Source organism: Musca domestica, unplaced genomic scaffold, assembly GCF_030504385.1.
Source record: "Musca domestica strain aabys unplaced genomic scaffold, Musca_domestica.polishedcontigs.V.1.1 73, whole genome shotgun sequence".
Lineage (NCBI taxonomy): Eukaryota > Metazoa > Arthropoda > Insecta > Diptera > Muscidae > Musca > Musca domestica.
Window position 1 is genome coordinate 2,885,407 of NW_026712390.1, and position 16,429 is coordinate 2,901,835.

At 31.8% G+C, this 16,429-nt stretch overlaps 1 protein-coding gene across 1 annotated transcript; it reads left to right on the top strand.

The window, feature by feature from the left end:
- Positions 1–3,749: 3,749 nt before the first annotated feature.
- On the top strand, positions 3,750–14,111 carry LOC101890566 (F-box/LRR-repeat protein 16). Its single transcript, XM_005192152.4, has 3 exons — positions 3,750–3,807; positions 13,458–13,653; positions 13,718–14,111. Exons 1-3 carry the CDS (start codon positions 3,750–3,752, stop codon positions 14,013–14,015), a joined length of 552 nt encoding a protein of 183 aa, XP_005192209.2. The 3' UTR covers positions 14,016–14,111.
- Positions 14,112–16,429: the final 2,318 nt, after the last annotated feature.

Sequence of the window (16,429 nt, forward strand, 5' to 3'; positions counted from 1 at the left end):
GGTGTGGTTTTATTTAACAAATATATTTTCCAAGGACTTTAGGCGTGGTTTTATTTAACAAATATTTTTTGCAAGGACCTTAGGCGTGGTTTTATTTAACAAATATTCCAAGGACCTTAGGTGTGGTTTTATTTAACAAATATTTTTTCAAAGGACCTTAGGCGTGGTTTTTTTTAAAAAATATTTTTTCCAAGGACCCTAGGCGTGGTTTTATTTAACAAATATTTTTTCCGAGGACCTTAGGCGTGGTTTTTTTTTAAAAATATTTTTTCCAAGGACCCTAGGCGTGGTTTTATTTAACAAATATTTTTTCCGAGGACCTTTGGCGTGATTTTCGCCTTAAAATAATTTTCCCAAGGACCTTAGGCATGTTTTTATTTAACAAATATTTTTTCCAAGGACCTTAGGCGTGGTTTTATTTAACAAATATTTTTTCCAAGGACCTTAGACGTGATATTCACTTTACAATAATTTTTCAAATGATCTTAGATGTGATTTTCGCTTTAGAATAATTTTTCAAAGGACCTTAGGCGTGGTTTTATTTAACAAATATTTTTTCGAAGGACCTTAGGCGCAGTTTTATTTAGCAAATATTTTTTGAAAGGATCTAAGGCGTGGTTTTATTTAACAAATATTTTTTGCAAGGATCTTAGGCGTGGTTTTATTTAACAAATAATTTTTCCAATGAACTTAGCCGTGGGTTTATTTAACAAATATTTTTTCCAATGACCTTAGGCGTGGTTTTATTTAAAAAATATTTTTTCCAAGGACCTTAGGCGTGGTTTTATTTAAAAAATATTTTTCCAAGGACCTTAGACGTGGTTTTATTTAATAAATATTTTTTCCAATGAACCTAGCCGTGGTTTTACTTAACAAATATTTTTTCCAAGGATCTTAGGCGTGGTTTTATTTAATAAATATTTTTTCCAAGGATCTTAGGCGTGGTTTTATTTAAAAAATATTTTTTTCCAAGGATCTTAGGCGTGGTTTTATTTAACAAATATTTTTTCCAAAGACCTTAGACGTATTTTATTTAAAAAAATTCCAAGGACCGTAGGCGAGGTTTTATTTAACAAATATTTTTTCCAAAGACCTTAGACGTATTTTATTTAAAAAAATTCCAAGGACCGTAGGCGAGGTTTTATTTAACAAATATTTTTCCAAGGATCTTAGGCGAGGTTTTATTTAACAAATATTTTTCCAAGGATCTTAGGCGTGATTTTATTTAACAATTTTTTTTCCAAGGTTTTAAGCCGTGGTTTTATTTAAGAAAAAAATTTTGCGAGGATCTAAGGCGTGGTTTTATATAAGAAAAAAATTTTGCGAGGATCTAAGGCGTGGTTTTATATAAGAAAAAAATTTTGCGAGGATCTAAGGCGTGGTTTAATTTAACAAAAATGTTTTCCAAGGACCTTAGGCGTGGTTTTATTTAACAAAATTTTTTTCCAAGAACCTTCGGCGTAGTTTTTTTTAACAAATATATTTCCCAAGGACCTTGGGCGTGGTTTAACTTAAAAAATATTTTTTCCAAGGACCTTATGCGAAGTTTTATTTAACAAATACCTTGGGCCTGGATTTATTTAAAAAAATTGCAATCACCTTAGATGTATTTTATTTAACAAATATTTTTTGCAATGACCTTAGATGTATTTTATTTAACAAATATTTTTTCCAAGGACCTTAGACGCGGTCTTATTAAAAAACTATTTTTTCCATGGACCTTAGGCTTGGTTTTATTTAACAAATATTTTTTCCAAGGACCTTAGGCGTGGTTTTATTCAACAAAAATTTTTTTCAAGGACCTTAGGCGTGATTTTTGTTTTAAAATATTTTTTCCAAGCAATATTTTTCCAATGAATAATAAAAAAATATATATTCCAAGGACCTTAGGTGTCTGAATAAAAAAATATTTTTTCCAAAGACCTTAGGCCTGGTTTTATTTAACAAATATTTTTTCCAAGGACCGTAGGCGTGGTTTTATTTAACAAATATTTTTTCAAGGACAAGGATTTTTCCTAAGGTCCTTAGACGAGATCTAATTAAAAAAAATATTTTTTTCAAGGGCCTTAGGCCTGGTCTCATTAAACAAATATTTTTCCAAGGACCTTGCACGTGCTTTTCGCTTTAAAGTATTTTTTCCAAGGACTTTACGCGTGGTTTTATTTTACAAATATTGCCAAGGACTTCAGGCGTGATTTTCCGTTTAAAATAATTTTTCCAAGGAACTTCGTCGTGGTTTTCGCTTTAAAATAATATTCCCAAGGCCCTTATTTAACAAATATTTTTCCAAGGACATTAGGCAAGACAAAGATTTTTTCTTAACACTTTTTTTCCTAAGGACATTCGGCAATAACTTTTTTCCTAATTTGTTTTCTAAGACCTTAGACAAGGATCTGTTCTAAAGCTTTTTTCTAAGGACCTTTTGTCAAAGACCATAGACATACGTTTTTAAGAATTTAGTTTAATGACTTTTAGCATGGATGCAAGGATTTTTCTCTTAATATTGATTTCTAAGGAGCTTAGGCAAGGATTTTTTATCTTTTTTTCTAAGAACCATAGCGAAGGATTTTTTACCTAAAATTTTTGGACCATGGGCAAATATTTTTTTATGTTTTTTCAAAGGACCTTAGGCAAGAATTTTTTGTTCCTAATTTTTTAAGAACTATGGGCATGACTTTTTTTTTCATAAAACTTTTTAAGGGCCTTATACAGGGACTTTTTTCTTCAATTTTGTTTAAAGACCTTAGGCAATGACTTTTTCTTAACTTTTTTTCTAAGGACATAATTCAATTTTTTTTTGGATTTTTTTCTAAACGACTTAGGCAAGGATTTTTTTACATTTTTTCTGAGGACCATAGCCAAGAATTTTTTTCTTAGAATTTTTAAGGACCCTGGACAAGGATTTTTTTATTTATTTTTTGTTTCTAAGGACCTTTAAAACTTTTTTAAGGACTTTTTTCTTTTTCTGAGGTTTTTGTTTTTCTTATGGTTTGTTTGTCGAAGACCCTTTCGTGAATTTTTAAAAATATATTTAAAGGACCTTTAGCATGGCTGTTAAGAACCCCTTTTTTGTCATAGACCATGGGTGTGGATTTTTAATCGAATAATTATATCTGAATTTTTTTACAAAATGTTTTGTAAGGACCTCAGGCTTGGAATTTAAATAATTTTTTTTGGGGGATTGTGCATAGATGTTTTAGAAAATATTTTTCCAAGAACTTTAGTCAGGGATTTTTGTTAGAAAATATTTTTTCATATACCTTGGACAAGTTTTTTTTAATAAAACATTTTCCCGAGGACCTTAATCATTGATATTTTTAGAAAACCTTTTTTCAAGGACCTTTTTTCCAAGGTTCTTCCAGCAAACTCCTCCACCCTCTTATTTTATCTTATTTTTATCTATTATTCCTTTCTTTTAATCCTTTCCAAGAAATCTCATATTACAAGAATTCCATTTTATCCTCTGTCGTCCAGCCAAGCTTACTTACTTGTATTTAATCTCCTTAAAGCCGATATTGACCACATTTAAAACCTAAACGATGTTATCTTTAAGAATTTTCACAAAAACAAAACTCATCCTTCTTGTTGTTGTTGTTACTGCTGCCTTTCGATTTCTCTGCCAACTAGAACCCGAAAACAAAGAAACAAATAAAACCTCAATAATCCGCTTAAAAATCACCTACGAACGATTGAACAGCAGCAACAACAAGAATTTGAAATTTTATTCTAAGATTTTGAAAGACAATGCCATGGATCCTCCAACCTCCTGTCGCCCCATTCTACCAGTCAAGTTTAATCCTTTAAGCAGTAAGACGAATATATATATGTATATGGACTGCAAGTAATTTTCAGTACTTAGACAGTGATGATGATGGCAATGACGATGATGTTGAACTTTGACCTTTGTGTAAAAAAGACTTTGGAAATGTAATAGAAAGGAATCACCGATTTATTTTTGGCTCATAAAAAGTTCAAAATAATATATTTTGGGCAAAGAGAGTGAGAGGAAGAATCGATAAAACTTGGAGAGAGGCAATTTTATTTTTGATATATCGCAATTGAGCCTCATTTTTAAGGGATATCTATTATAAATACCGATAACTTTTACTTGAAGACTCATGTTGAAATTTGGTGTTGAATATTTTTTTCTTTGGGACCAACTCCCTTAGGTAAGGTTTTCATACGACTTTGGATCAATTCCCAAAAGTACTTTGGTATTACAAGTGAATATTTGATAAGAAATAATTTTAATATAGCAAATTTCATCCCAACATTTTATTGTTATCGGTTGTAAGAAGCGATTTGTATTGTTCGGAAGCTCATAGTGGAATTCGATGAGGAATATTTTCCCCTTTGGAACCAATCCTCTAAAATGGCGTCTTGACCTAATTTGAGATCTATTCTGAAAAGTTCTTTAAAATGCCAAACAAAGTATGTACAAAAATGTAAGATTCATTTGCCCATATTGCAGACGATATATCCCTTATAAATATTATACCTACAGATATCTTTTGTTCCCAGACTTCAAGTAAAATTCGATGTAGAATATTTTTCTAATTGATACCAAGGCTCAAAAATTACGTTTTCATTGAATTTTGGAGCAATTCCTAAGAAAACCCCGAAAAGATCAACCCAACAAATTCAATTAAACATTTTAATTGTACACCCTATTGCCAGCGACATCTGTCGGAGATATGTTATATCTACCAATTTATTCTCTTCAGAGACTCATAGTGAAATTTGATGTAGAACATTATTTCCTTTGAGACCAAAGCCATAAAATGACGTCTTGACACAATTTGGGATCTATTTTCAAAAGTTACTAAAAATTCCAAACAAAGTAGTTACAAAAAATTTGTGGTTCCTTTGCCCATATTTCAAACGATATATCCCTTATAAATATTATACCTACAGATATCTTTTATTCCGAGACTTCTAGTAAAATTCATTGTAGAATAATTTTCTCATTGATATCAAGTCTTAAAAATTACGATTTCATTGAATTTTAGACCAATTCCTGAGAAAACCTCAAAAAGATCAACATAACAAACCCAATTAAAAATTGTAGTTTTATACCGCATTTGCCAGCAACGTCTGTCGGAGATAAATTATATCTACGAATTTATTCTCTTCAGAGGCTCATAGTAAAATTTGATATAGAACATTATTTCCTTTGAGGCCAAAGCCATAAAATGACGTCTTGACACAATTTTGGGTCTATTCTCAAAAGTTACTAAAAATTTCAAACAAAGTACTTACAAAAATGTAAGGTTCATGTGCTCATATTGCAAACTATATATCCCTTATAAATATTGTACCTACAGATATCTTTTGTTCCAAGACATCTAGTAAAATTCGATATAAAATATTTTTCTCCTTGATACCAAGTCTCTGAATTGACGTTATCATAGAATTTTAGACCAATTCCTAAGAAAATCCCAAATTCTATTAAAAATTTTAATTGTATACCATATTATCAGCGAAATCTGTCGGATATATATTTTATTTACGAATTTATTCTCTTCAAATACTAATACTGAAATTTGATATAGAACATTATTTTCTTTGAGGTCAAGGCCAAAAAAGGACGTCTTCATAGAGTTGCGAGCAATTTCTAAGAAAACCCAAAAACTTGAAAAGAGCAGTATCAATTACAAATTTCAATTTTATAATAACGACATCTATCGGATATATCTACGGATTAGGTTTTCTTAGAGACTCGTACTGAAATTTGATCTACAATATTATTTCCTTTGAAGTCAAAGCCATAAAATGGCATCTTTATAGATTTGGCAAGCAACTTCCAAGAAGACCCAAAAACTTAAACAAAACGAAATCAATAAAAAACTTCGAATTTCCAGCGACATTTGGTGGAGATATTTCATATCTACGGATAAGGTATGTTCAGGGACTTATACTGAAATTTGTTGCAGATCATAACTTTCTTTGAGGTCAAAACCATAAAATGATGTTTTCATAGATAGGTAGCGATTTTAAAAAATTCCCAAATTTGTACAGCAATGTTAAGGGAAATAGTTTTATTAGGTACTCCGAATTTTTAGAGGCATTCGACGGATATGTGTTAAACGTACTGATATCTTTTGTTCAGATACCCATAGTGAAATTCGATGCAGAATGTTTTTTCCATTGAAACTTCATACCAAAATTGCAGTTTTGGGGCAATTATAGACCGATTTCCAAAAACACCCAAAAAAAATTCCATAACATTTTATTCTGTTTATACCCATATTACTGCCAATATTTGATAATTTTATATTAGAATTACAAAGTTTTCTTGTTCGGAGACCCATACTGAAATTTGATGCAGAATATTTTTTCCATTGGGTCCCACCTACTACAATGACGTTTTCATAGACTTTCCGATCAATTTCTAAATAGACCCAACAAAGGTCAACAAAACTAAATCAATAAAAATTTTCGAATTGCTAGCGACATCTGTCGGATATACATCAAATATACGGATTAGGTATGTTCAGGGACTTATACTGAAATTCGATGCAGATCATAACTTTCTTTGAGGTCAAAACCGTGACATGTCGTTTTCATAGATTTCCGTAGCGATTTTAAAAAATACCCAAAATCGTACATCTATGTTAAGGGAAAAAGTAATATTATGTACTCCAAATTTGTAGAGGTATTTGACTGGTATGTGTTACACGTACTGATTTCTTTTGTTCAGAGACCTATAGTGAAATTCGATACAGAATATTTTTTTCATCAAGAATATATACCAAAAATGCAGTTTTGGCGCAATTTTGGATCAATTTCCAAACATATCCAAAAATCCATTTCAAAATTCCAATACATTTTTTCTCTTTATACCCATATTACTACCAACAATTGATTATTTTATATAAGATTTACAATGTTTTTTTGTTCGAAGACCCATAATTAAATTCGATGTAGAATATTTTTTCCATTGAGTCTGACTTACTAAAATTACGTTTTCATAAGGTTTCCGATCAATTTCTAAAAAGCCCCAGCATAGGTCAACAAAACTAAATCAATAAAAATCTTCGCATTGACAGCGACATCTGGTGGATATATTTCATATCTATGGATTAGGTGTGTTCAGGGACTTATACTGAAATTTGATTTGTAACATAACTTTCTTTGAGGTCAAAACCATGGCATGACGTTTTCATAGATTTCTGTGGCGATTTTAAAAAGTACCCACTTTTGTACAGCAATGTTAAGGGAAAAAGTATTATTAGGTACTCCAAATTTTTAGAAGCATCCGACGGATATGTGTTAAACGTGCTGAAATCTTTTGTTCAGAGACCCATAGTGAAATTCGATGCAGAATATTTTTTTCATTGATACTATACACCAAAAATGCAGTTTTGGGACAATTTCAGACCCATTTCCAAAAATATCCAAAAATCCCTTTCAAAATTTCATATTTTTTTTATTTATACCCATATTACTGTCAATATTTTATTATTTTTTTATAAGAATTACAAAGTTTTGTTCCAAGACCCATAGTAAAATTCGATGTACAATATTTTTTCCATTGAAACTGACTCACTAAAATGACGTTTTCATAGACTTTCTGACCAATTTCTAAAAAAACCCAACAAAGGTCAATAAAACTAAATCAATAAAAAAAAAAATTGACAGCGACATCTAGTGGATATAATTCATATCTATGGATTAGGTGTGTTCGGGGACTTATACTAAAATTTGATTCGGAACATAACTTTCTTTGAGATCAAAACCATGACATGACGAGTTCAGGGATTACTGTAGCGATTTTAAAAAATACCCAATTTTGTACAGCAATGTTAAGGGAAATAGTATTATTAGGTACTCCGAATTCGTAGAGGTATTTGACTGGTATGTGTTACACGTACTGATATATTTTGTTCAAAGACTTATAGTGAAATTCGATGTAGAATATTTTTTTCATTGACAGCACCTTCCTAAAATGCACTTTTGGGGTAATTTCAGACCAATTTCAAAAAATATCCAAAAATCCCTATCAAAATTCCATTAAAATTTTTTCTCTTTATACCCATATTACTACCAATATTTGATTATTTTATATAAAAATTACAAAGTTTTTTTGTTCCGAGACCCATAGTAAAATTTGATAGAGAATATTTTTTTCATTGAGGCTGACTCACTAAATTGACGTTTTCATAGAGTTTCCGATCAATTTCTAAAAACACCCAACAAAGTTCAACATAACTAAATCAATAAAAATCTTCAAATTGCCAGCGACATCTGGTGGATATATTTCATATGTATGGATTAGGTTTGTTCAGGGACTTATACTGAAATTATATGCGGATCATAACTTTCTTTGAGGTCAAAACCATGACATGACGATTTCATGGATTACTGTAGCGATTTTAAAAAATACCCAAATTTGTACAGCAATGTTAAGGGAGAAAGTATTATTAGGTACTTCGAATTTGTAGAGGTATTTGACTGGTAAGTGTTACACGTACTGATATCTTTTGTTCAGAGACCTATAGTGAAATTCGACGTAGAATATTTCTTCCACTGAGAGCACCTTCCTAAAATGCACTTTTGGGGTAATTTCTAACCAATTCTTAAAAATATCCAAAAATCCCTTTCGAAATTCCATTAACATTTTTTCTGTTTATACCCATATTACGACCAATATTTGGTTATTTTATTTTAGAATTTCAAAGTTTTTTTGTTCAGAGACCCATAGTAAAATTCTATGTACAATATTTTTTCCATTGAAACTGACTCACTAAAATTACGTTGTCATATGGTTTCCGATCAATTTATAAAAAGCGCCCATAGGTCAACAAAACTAAATCAATAAAAATCTTCATATTGCCAGCTGCGTCTGGTGGATATATTTCATATCTATGGATTAGGTGTGTTCAGGGACTTAAACTGAAATTTGATTTGGAATATAACTTTCTTTGAGGTCGAAGCCATAAAATGATGTTTTCATAGATAGGTAGGAATTTTAAAAAATACCCAAATTTGTACAGCAATGTTAAGGAATTAGGTACTCCGAATTTGTAGAGGTATTTGACTGGTACGTGCTACACGTACTGCTACCTTTTATTCCGAGACCTATAGTGAAATTCGATGCAGAATATTTTTTTCATTGACAGCATTTTCCTAAAATGCAGTTTTGGGGCAATTTCGGACCAATTCCCAAAAATGCCCAAAAATCCCTTTCGAAATTTCACTAATTTTATTTATTTATACTCATATTACTGCCAATATTTGATTATTTTATATAAGAATTACAAAGTTTTTTTGTTCCGAGACCCATAGTAAAATTTGATAGAGAACATTTTTTCCATTGAGTCTAACTCACTAAAATTATGTTTTCATAGAATTTCCGATCAATTTCTAAATAGGCCCAACAAAGGTCAACAAAACTAAATCAATAAAAATCTTCGAATTGTTAGCGACATCTGTCGGATATATTTCATATCTATGGATTAGGTGTGTTCAGGGACTTATACTGAAATTCGATGCAGATCATAAGTTTCTTTAAGGTCAAAACCATGACATGACGTTTTCATAGATTTCCGTATCGATTTTGAAAAATACACAAATTCGTAAGTATGTTAAGGGTAAAAGTATTATTAGGTACTCCGAATTTGTAGAGGTATTTGACTGGTATGTGTTAAACGTACTGATATCTTTTGTTCAGAGACCAATAGTGAAATTTGATGTAGAATATTTCTTCCATTGAGAGAACCTTCCTAAAATGCAGTTTTGGGACAATTTTGGGACAATTTCCAAAAATATCCAAAAATCCCTTTCAAAATTCCAATACATTCCTTACTCTTTATACCCATATTACTATCAATATTTGATTATTTTATATTAGAATTACAAAGTTTTTTTGTTCGGAAACCCCTAATAAAATTCGATGCAGAATATTTTTTCGATTGAGAGCACCTTCCTAAAATGCAGTTTTGGGCCAAATTCAGACCAATTCCCAAAAATTAACCAAAAAAATGTGCTCAAAATTCCTATTCATGTTTCCTATTTGTTATCACATTTCTACCGATATTTCGTTGAATTAGGCTATAAAGACATATTTCTTTGTTCAGGGACCTATACTAAAATTCGATGTAGAATATTTTTTCCATTGAGACCATTTACCTAAAATAACGTCTTTGGGGAATTTTAGACCAATTACAAAAAACACCCAAAAATTTAATCTAACTTCAATGGCTATTTTATTTTCTATATGGCAATATGGGCATCGATTTTCGACCGATATGTGTTATAGATATCGATATCTTGTGTTTGGCGACTTATAGTAGAATTACAAGACGAATATTTTTTCCATGAGGACCAAAATTCTAAACGCCGATTTTGTTTGAGTTTTGTTTCAAAATTCAAATATTTTCCAAAAAAAATCAGTAATCCCTCAAATTTGTATTAGAAAAGCAGGATTGATTGATAATTCTATTGATTTGAGGAAAAATATTTTATTTTTTATCTATAAATCAAACCACTTAACTGTTATGGATTCTGTGTTTTTGTTGTTGTTTTTTTTTTTGCTTTACTTCATGTGGCCTTCTAGCCATCTTAGCCCAGCGTTCAGTGGGAAAAATTGTGTTTTTATGAAGAACAAATCCTTGGATTGAGGCAATAATAATAAAAATAAAATAACATTTAATAAACAATTTCTGGATTACCTCAATAAACTACAGCTCACATATACACAAACCCCCCAACACACACACACACACACGAATACATCCATGGCACCCACCAAAAACCACAAAATGCTCTATTGAACTATAAATTGTTTCTGGGTGTGAGGAGGCTACAACTGTTATATGAAATATGATGATATTATGACAGAGAATTGAAAAATTGTTGAAATCGATTGGCTTCACAGCAGGGAAGTGCATGAATCACAACCACAAACACACAGACATTGCAAGCATCATTTCATCATTGTAGTGGTGTGGCGTAAATCAATAGCTGTTTGTAGGGCATAGATTTAAACAAGGCTATATGGAATTATATATAAAGGTTGGAGGGAGGTTGAAGGGAGGAAGTTACAGACTGATATATATGCCACCCCTGCCGCCTCCTGATTTACAAAAACTACAACAATTACTTCACAAACACACACACACAATTCAATTGTGAAATCCAATTGCTTCGAATGCAACAATACAATCAACAAAAGGAAACCATAAATATTGACCACAATCGACAATATTGAAGTATTGTGGTCGGAATACAAACCCATAAAATTGTAACAGTTTTCAATTAAAACCAAATGAAAATCGCAATAAGACACAGGCTCTTTAGTGGGTGGAAAAAAATTGTTTTTAATTTTTGGGTAATTTTCAAAATGGTTCCGAATCTCCCTGAAAACTGCATCTTAGAAAGATGGTCTCAAGGGAAAAAATATGCGCCAGCAAATTTCACTATGGGTCTCTGAACAATCGAAATCTGAAAATAAAACATTTATCGATATATATCGATAAATAAAATTGATGCTGTTTTTTGGGCAAATAAAAGCTTTTGGGTATTTTGTGATTTCGGTCGATAATTCTATGAAGATGCCGTTTTAAAGCAATGATCCCAATGGAAAAAATATTCTACATCAAATTTCATTATGGGTCTCTGAACACAATAAACGTGTATATATACTATGTATAGGCTAAATAGGCCTATGAATATTAATATATAAAGAAAATCATATCATATGGATTTTTTGGGTATTTTTGTTTTAATTGGTCGAAAATTCTATGAAACCATCACTTTAGAGGGATGAACTCAATGAGAAAAATACTCTATAAATTTCAGATCTAATTTGGTTATATTCAAAACTACATGTAAATTTTTTATTTGGGATTTTTAGGCATTTTTAAAAATGGTCGAAAATTGTACCAAAACATTGTTTTATAGCGTTGATCCTAATGGAAAAAATAATCCTTGTCAAATTCCACTAAAAGTTCCCAAACACAAGAAATCGTAATATATAGTATATTCTAATTAAATATCGGTTTCAATTTGGTTATATACAAAATAAGTTGTAAATTTTTTATTTGAAAATTTTGGACATTTTTAATGTGGTCGGATATTGTATCAGAGCATACTTTTAGAGGATTAGTCCTAATGGAAAAAATATTCCTTATCAAATTCCATTATGTGTCTCCGAACACAAGAAATTGGAATATGTAACGCATTCCAATTAAATATCGGGTTAAATTTGGTTAAATACATAATTATTTGTAATTTTTTCCTTACAACTTTTGGGCATTTTTTTCAATGGTCGAAAATTGTACCAAAACATTATTTTAGAGCGTTGGTCCTAATTAAAATTATATTCCTTATCAAATTTTAGTATGAGTCTCCGAACACAAGAAATTGGAATATATAACGCATTCCAATTAAATATCGGGTTAGATTTGGTTAAATACAAAATTATTTGTAGTTTTTTTGCTTGCAACTTTTGAGCACTTTTTTCAATGGTCGAAAATTGTATCAAAACATTATTTTAGAGCATTGGTCCTAATGGAAAAAATAATCCTTTTCAAATTCCATTCAGAGTCCCCAAACACAAGAAATCGTAATATATAGTATATTCTAATTAAATATCGGTTTCAATTTAAGTATATACAAAATAACTTGTAAATTTTTTATTTGAAAATTTTGGACATTTTTTAATGTGGTCGGATATTGTATCAGAGCATAACTTTAGAGGATTGGTCCTAATGGAAAAAATATTCCTTATCAAATTCCATTATGAGTCTTCGAACACAAAAAAGTGGAATATATAACGCATTCTAATTAAATATCGGGTTAAATTTGGTTAAATACAAAATTATTTGTAATTTTTTTCCTTGCAACTTTTGGGCATTTTTTTCAATGGTCGGAAATTGTACCAAAACATTATTTTAGAGCGTTGGTTCTAATGAAAATTATATTCCTTATTCGATTTCATTATGAGTCTCCGAACATAAGAAATCGGAATATGTAGAATATTCCGATCAAATTTCGGACCTAATTTGCCTATATTCAAAACTACTTATAATTTTTTGTGTGAAACTTTTGGACATTTTTTTTTCAATGGCCAGATATCGTATCAAAACATTATTTTAGAGCATTGATCTTAATGGAAAAAATATTCCTTATCAAATTCCATTATGAGTCTTCGAACACAAAAAATCGTTATATATAATAAGTGCGACTAAAAATCAAGGCCAATTTTGGATATATAAAAAAGACTTTTAAAATTTTTGTTTGCAAATTTTTATTAAATATTTACAAATCGTTTCTGTACTGCATGAAAACGTAACTTTAGAGATTTGGTCTTAGAGAGGAAAATATTCTTCAGAAAATTTCAAAAAGGGTCTCTTGACAACCAATCTCCATAACTCTATTAGATATCATGTAAAAATCGCAATATAAGTAGAACTTTTTTTCTCAAAATATCTTTGATTTTCTTATCTTTGCAGTCCATTCGCTGCCGCATTTGACAGTTTTAAGCTTATCCGGTTGTAGTAAATTGACCGACGATGGTGTGGAGCTGATTGCCGAAAATCTACAAAAATTACGAGCATTGGATTTGTCATGGTGTCCACGTATAACGGATGCCTCGCTGGAGTATATTGCCTGTGATCTAAATCAATTGGAAGAATTAACGTTGGATAGGTAAACATTCCTGAACCCCTATCAACCCCTAGAAGACTTTATAACATTTTTTTCTCATTTTCAGATGTGTCCACATAACCGACATTGGTGTTGGCTACATCTCCACCATGCTCTCGCTAACCGCTTTATTCTTACGCTGGTGCTCACAAGTTCGTGACTTTGGCCTACAACATTTGTGCTCAATGCGTAACCTGCAGGTCCTCTCGCTGGCCGGCTGTCCATTGCTTACCTCATCGGGTCTGTCCAGTCTCATACAGTTGAGGCATTTGCAAGAATTGGAGCTGACCAATTGTCCGGGTGCATCCCAGGAACTCTTTGAATATCTCAAAGATCACATGCCTCGTTGTTTGATAATTGAATAATTGTCGAAAGGAAACACCCAAAGAAATAATTTTTTTTGTAACTTATTTTCGGTGTAGTCTTATTATATATATATATATAAAACAATTTTTTTTTCTAATTTATATAACTTTATTGTATTACTAATTTTTATATAATGCAAAAAAAACTAAAACCCAAAAAAAAAATATTTAGTTCCTGAAAGACAGAAAAAACAAGTAAAAAAGCAGTAAGTTCGGCCGGGCCGAACTTTGAATACCCTCCACCATTTGGAACGAATTAGAAAATTTTCAAAAAAATAAAATCCAATAAATTTTTTTAAAATATTTAATATAGGAAGGTACCGATATATGGGGGGATATACGATATTGTGGACCTATAAAGACAAATATATGTCTGCGTGTAAAGTACTCACAAGGAACTCCGTGTGTAGATTTTCAGACAATACGATGTGAAAATGTGGCTAAAATCATCAAAATACCGAATATCGCGGGGTACCGTTATATGGGAGCTATACGTTATCGTTAACCTATATAGAGAATTCTCTGTCGGTGGGTAAAGTGCTCACAAAGAACCCCTTGTGTACAAAGAACCCCTTGTGACCATTCCGTTGAAAAATATGGCTAAAAACATCAAAATACCGAATATCGGGGGTACCGTTATATGGGGGCTATACGATATTTTGGACCTATATAGATAATTCTCTGCCGAGGTATAAAGTACCCACAAGGAACTCCTTGTGTGGATTTTCAGACAATTCCGTTCAAAAATGTGGGTAAAAGCATCAAAATACCGAATATCGTGGGGTACCGTTACATGGGGGCTATACGATATCGTGGACCTATATAGATAATTCTCTGCCGAGGTATAAAGTACCCACAAGGAACTCCTTGTGTGGATTTTCAGACAATTCCGTTCAAAAATGTGGGTAAAATCATCAAAATACCGAATATCGGGGGGTACCGTTATATGGGGCTATACGATATTTTGGACCTATATAGATAATTCTCTGCCGAGGTATAAAGTACCCACAAGGAACTCCTTGTTTGGATTTTCAGACAATTCCGTTCAAAAATGTGGGTAAAAGCATCAAAATACCGAATATCGTGGGGTACCGTTACATGGGGGCTATACGATATCGTGGACCTATATAGATAATTCTCTGCCGAGGTATAAAGTACCCACAAGGAACTCCTTGTGTGGATTTTCAGACAATTCCGTTCAAAAATGTGGGTATAATCATCAAAATACCGAATATCGGGGGTACCGTTACATGGGGGCTATACGATATCATGGACCTATATGGACAATTCTCTGCCGAGGTATAAGGTACCCACATGGAACTCCTTGTGTGGATTTTCAGACAATTCCGTTCAAAAATGTGGGTAAAAGCATCAAAATACCGAATATCGTGGGGTACCGTTACATGGGGGCTATACGATATCGTGGACCTATATAGATAATTCTCTGCCGAGGTATAAAGTACCCACAAGGAACTCCTTGTGTGGGATTTCAGACAATTCAGATGAAAAATGTGGGTAAAATCTTCAAAATACCGAATATCGGGGGGTACCGTTATATGGGGGCTATACGATATTGTGGACCTATATAGATAATTCTCTGCCGAGGTATAAAGTACCCACAAGGAACTCCTTGTGTGGATTTTCAGACAATTCCGTTGAAAAATGTGGGTAAAATCATCAAAATACCGAATATCGGGGGGTACCGTTACATGGGGGCTATACGATATCGTGGACCTATATGGACAATTCTCTGCCGAGGTAAAAAGTACCCACAAGGAACTCCTTGTGTGGATTTTCAGACAATTCCGTTGAAAAATGTGGGTAAAATCATCAAAATACCGAATATCGGGGGGTACCGTTATATGGGGGCTATACGATATCGTGGACCGATATAGCCCATCTTCGAACTTGACCTGCCTGCAGACAAAAGAGAGATCTGTGCAAAATTTTAGCTTCCTATCTTAATTCGTTTAGACTGTAGCGTGATTACAACAGACGGACAGACGGACAGACGGACAGACGGACAGACGGACAGACGGACAGACGGACGGACAGGGCTAAATCGTCTTAGAATTTTACGCTGATCAAGAATATATATACTTTGTTGGGTCTAAAATGATTATTTCGATGAGTTACAAACGGAATGACAAAGTTAATATACCCTCCATACCTTTTTTGGTGGAGGGTATAAAAACAAGAGAATATTAATTTAGATCAGATCGAATTTTTTTCTTGATGTTATATAGTTTATTTTTGTATTCTAATTCAAGTAATTCTACTTCTACGTAATATATGTGTATATGTTTCTTTCTGTGATTTTAGATTTTAAGTTTATTTGGTTTCAAAAAACAAAAACTTAATAATTATAATAATTTATTATTTATTTTATTAAGCTGTAAAATGGGAACACAAAG

Coding starts and splice junctions, on each gene's coding strand:
- LOC101890566 (XM_005192152.4), top strand. CDS start 3,750: ATGGATCCTCCAACCTCCTGTCGCCCCATTCTACCAGTCAAGTTTAAT. Junction 3,808..13,457: donor CAAGTTTAATCCTTTAAGCA/GTAAGACGAATA, acceptor TTATCTTTGCAG/TCCATTCGCTGCCGCATTTG. Junction 13,654..13,717: donor GAAGAATTAACGTTGGATAG/GTAAACATTCCT, acceptor TCTCATTTTCAG/ATGTGTCCACATAACCGACA.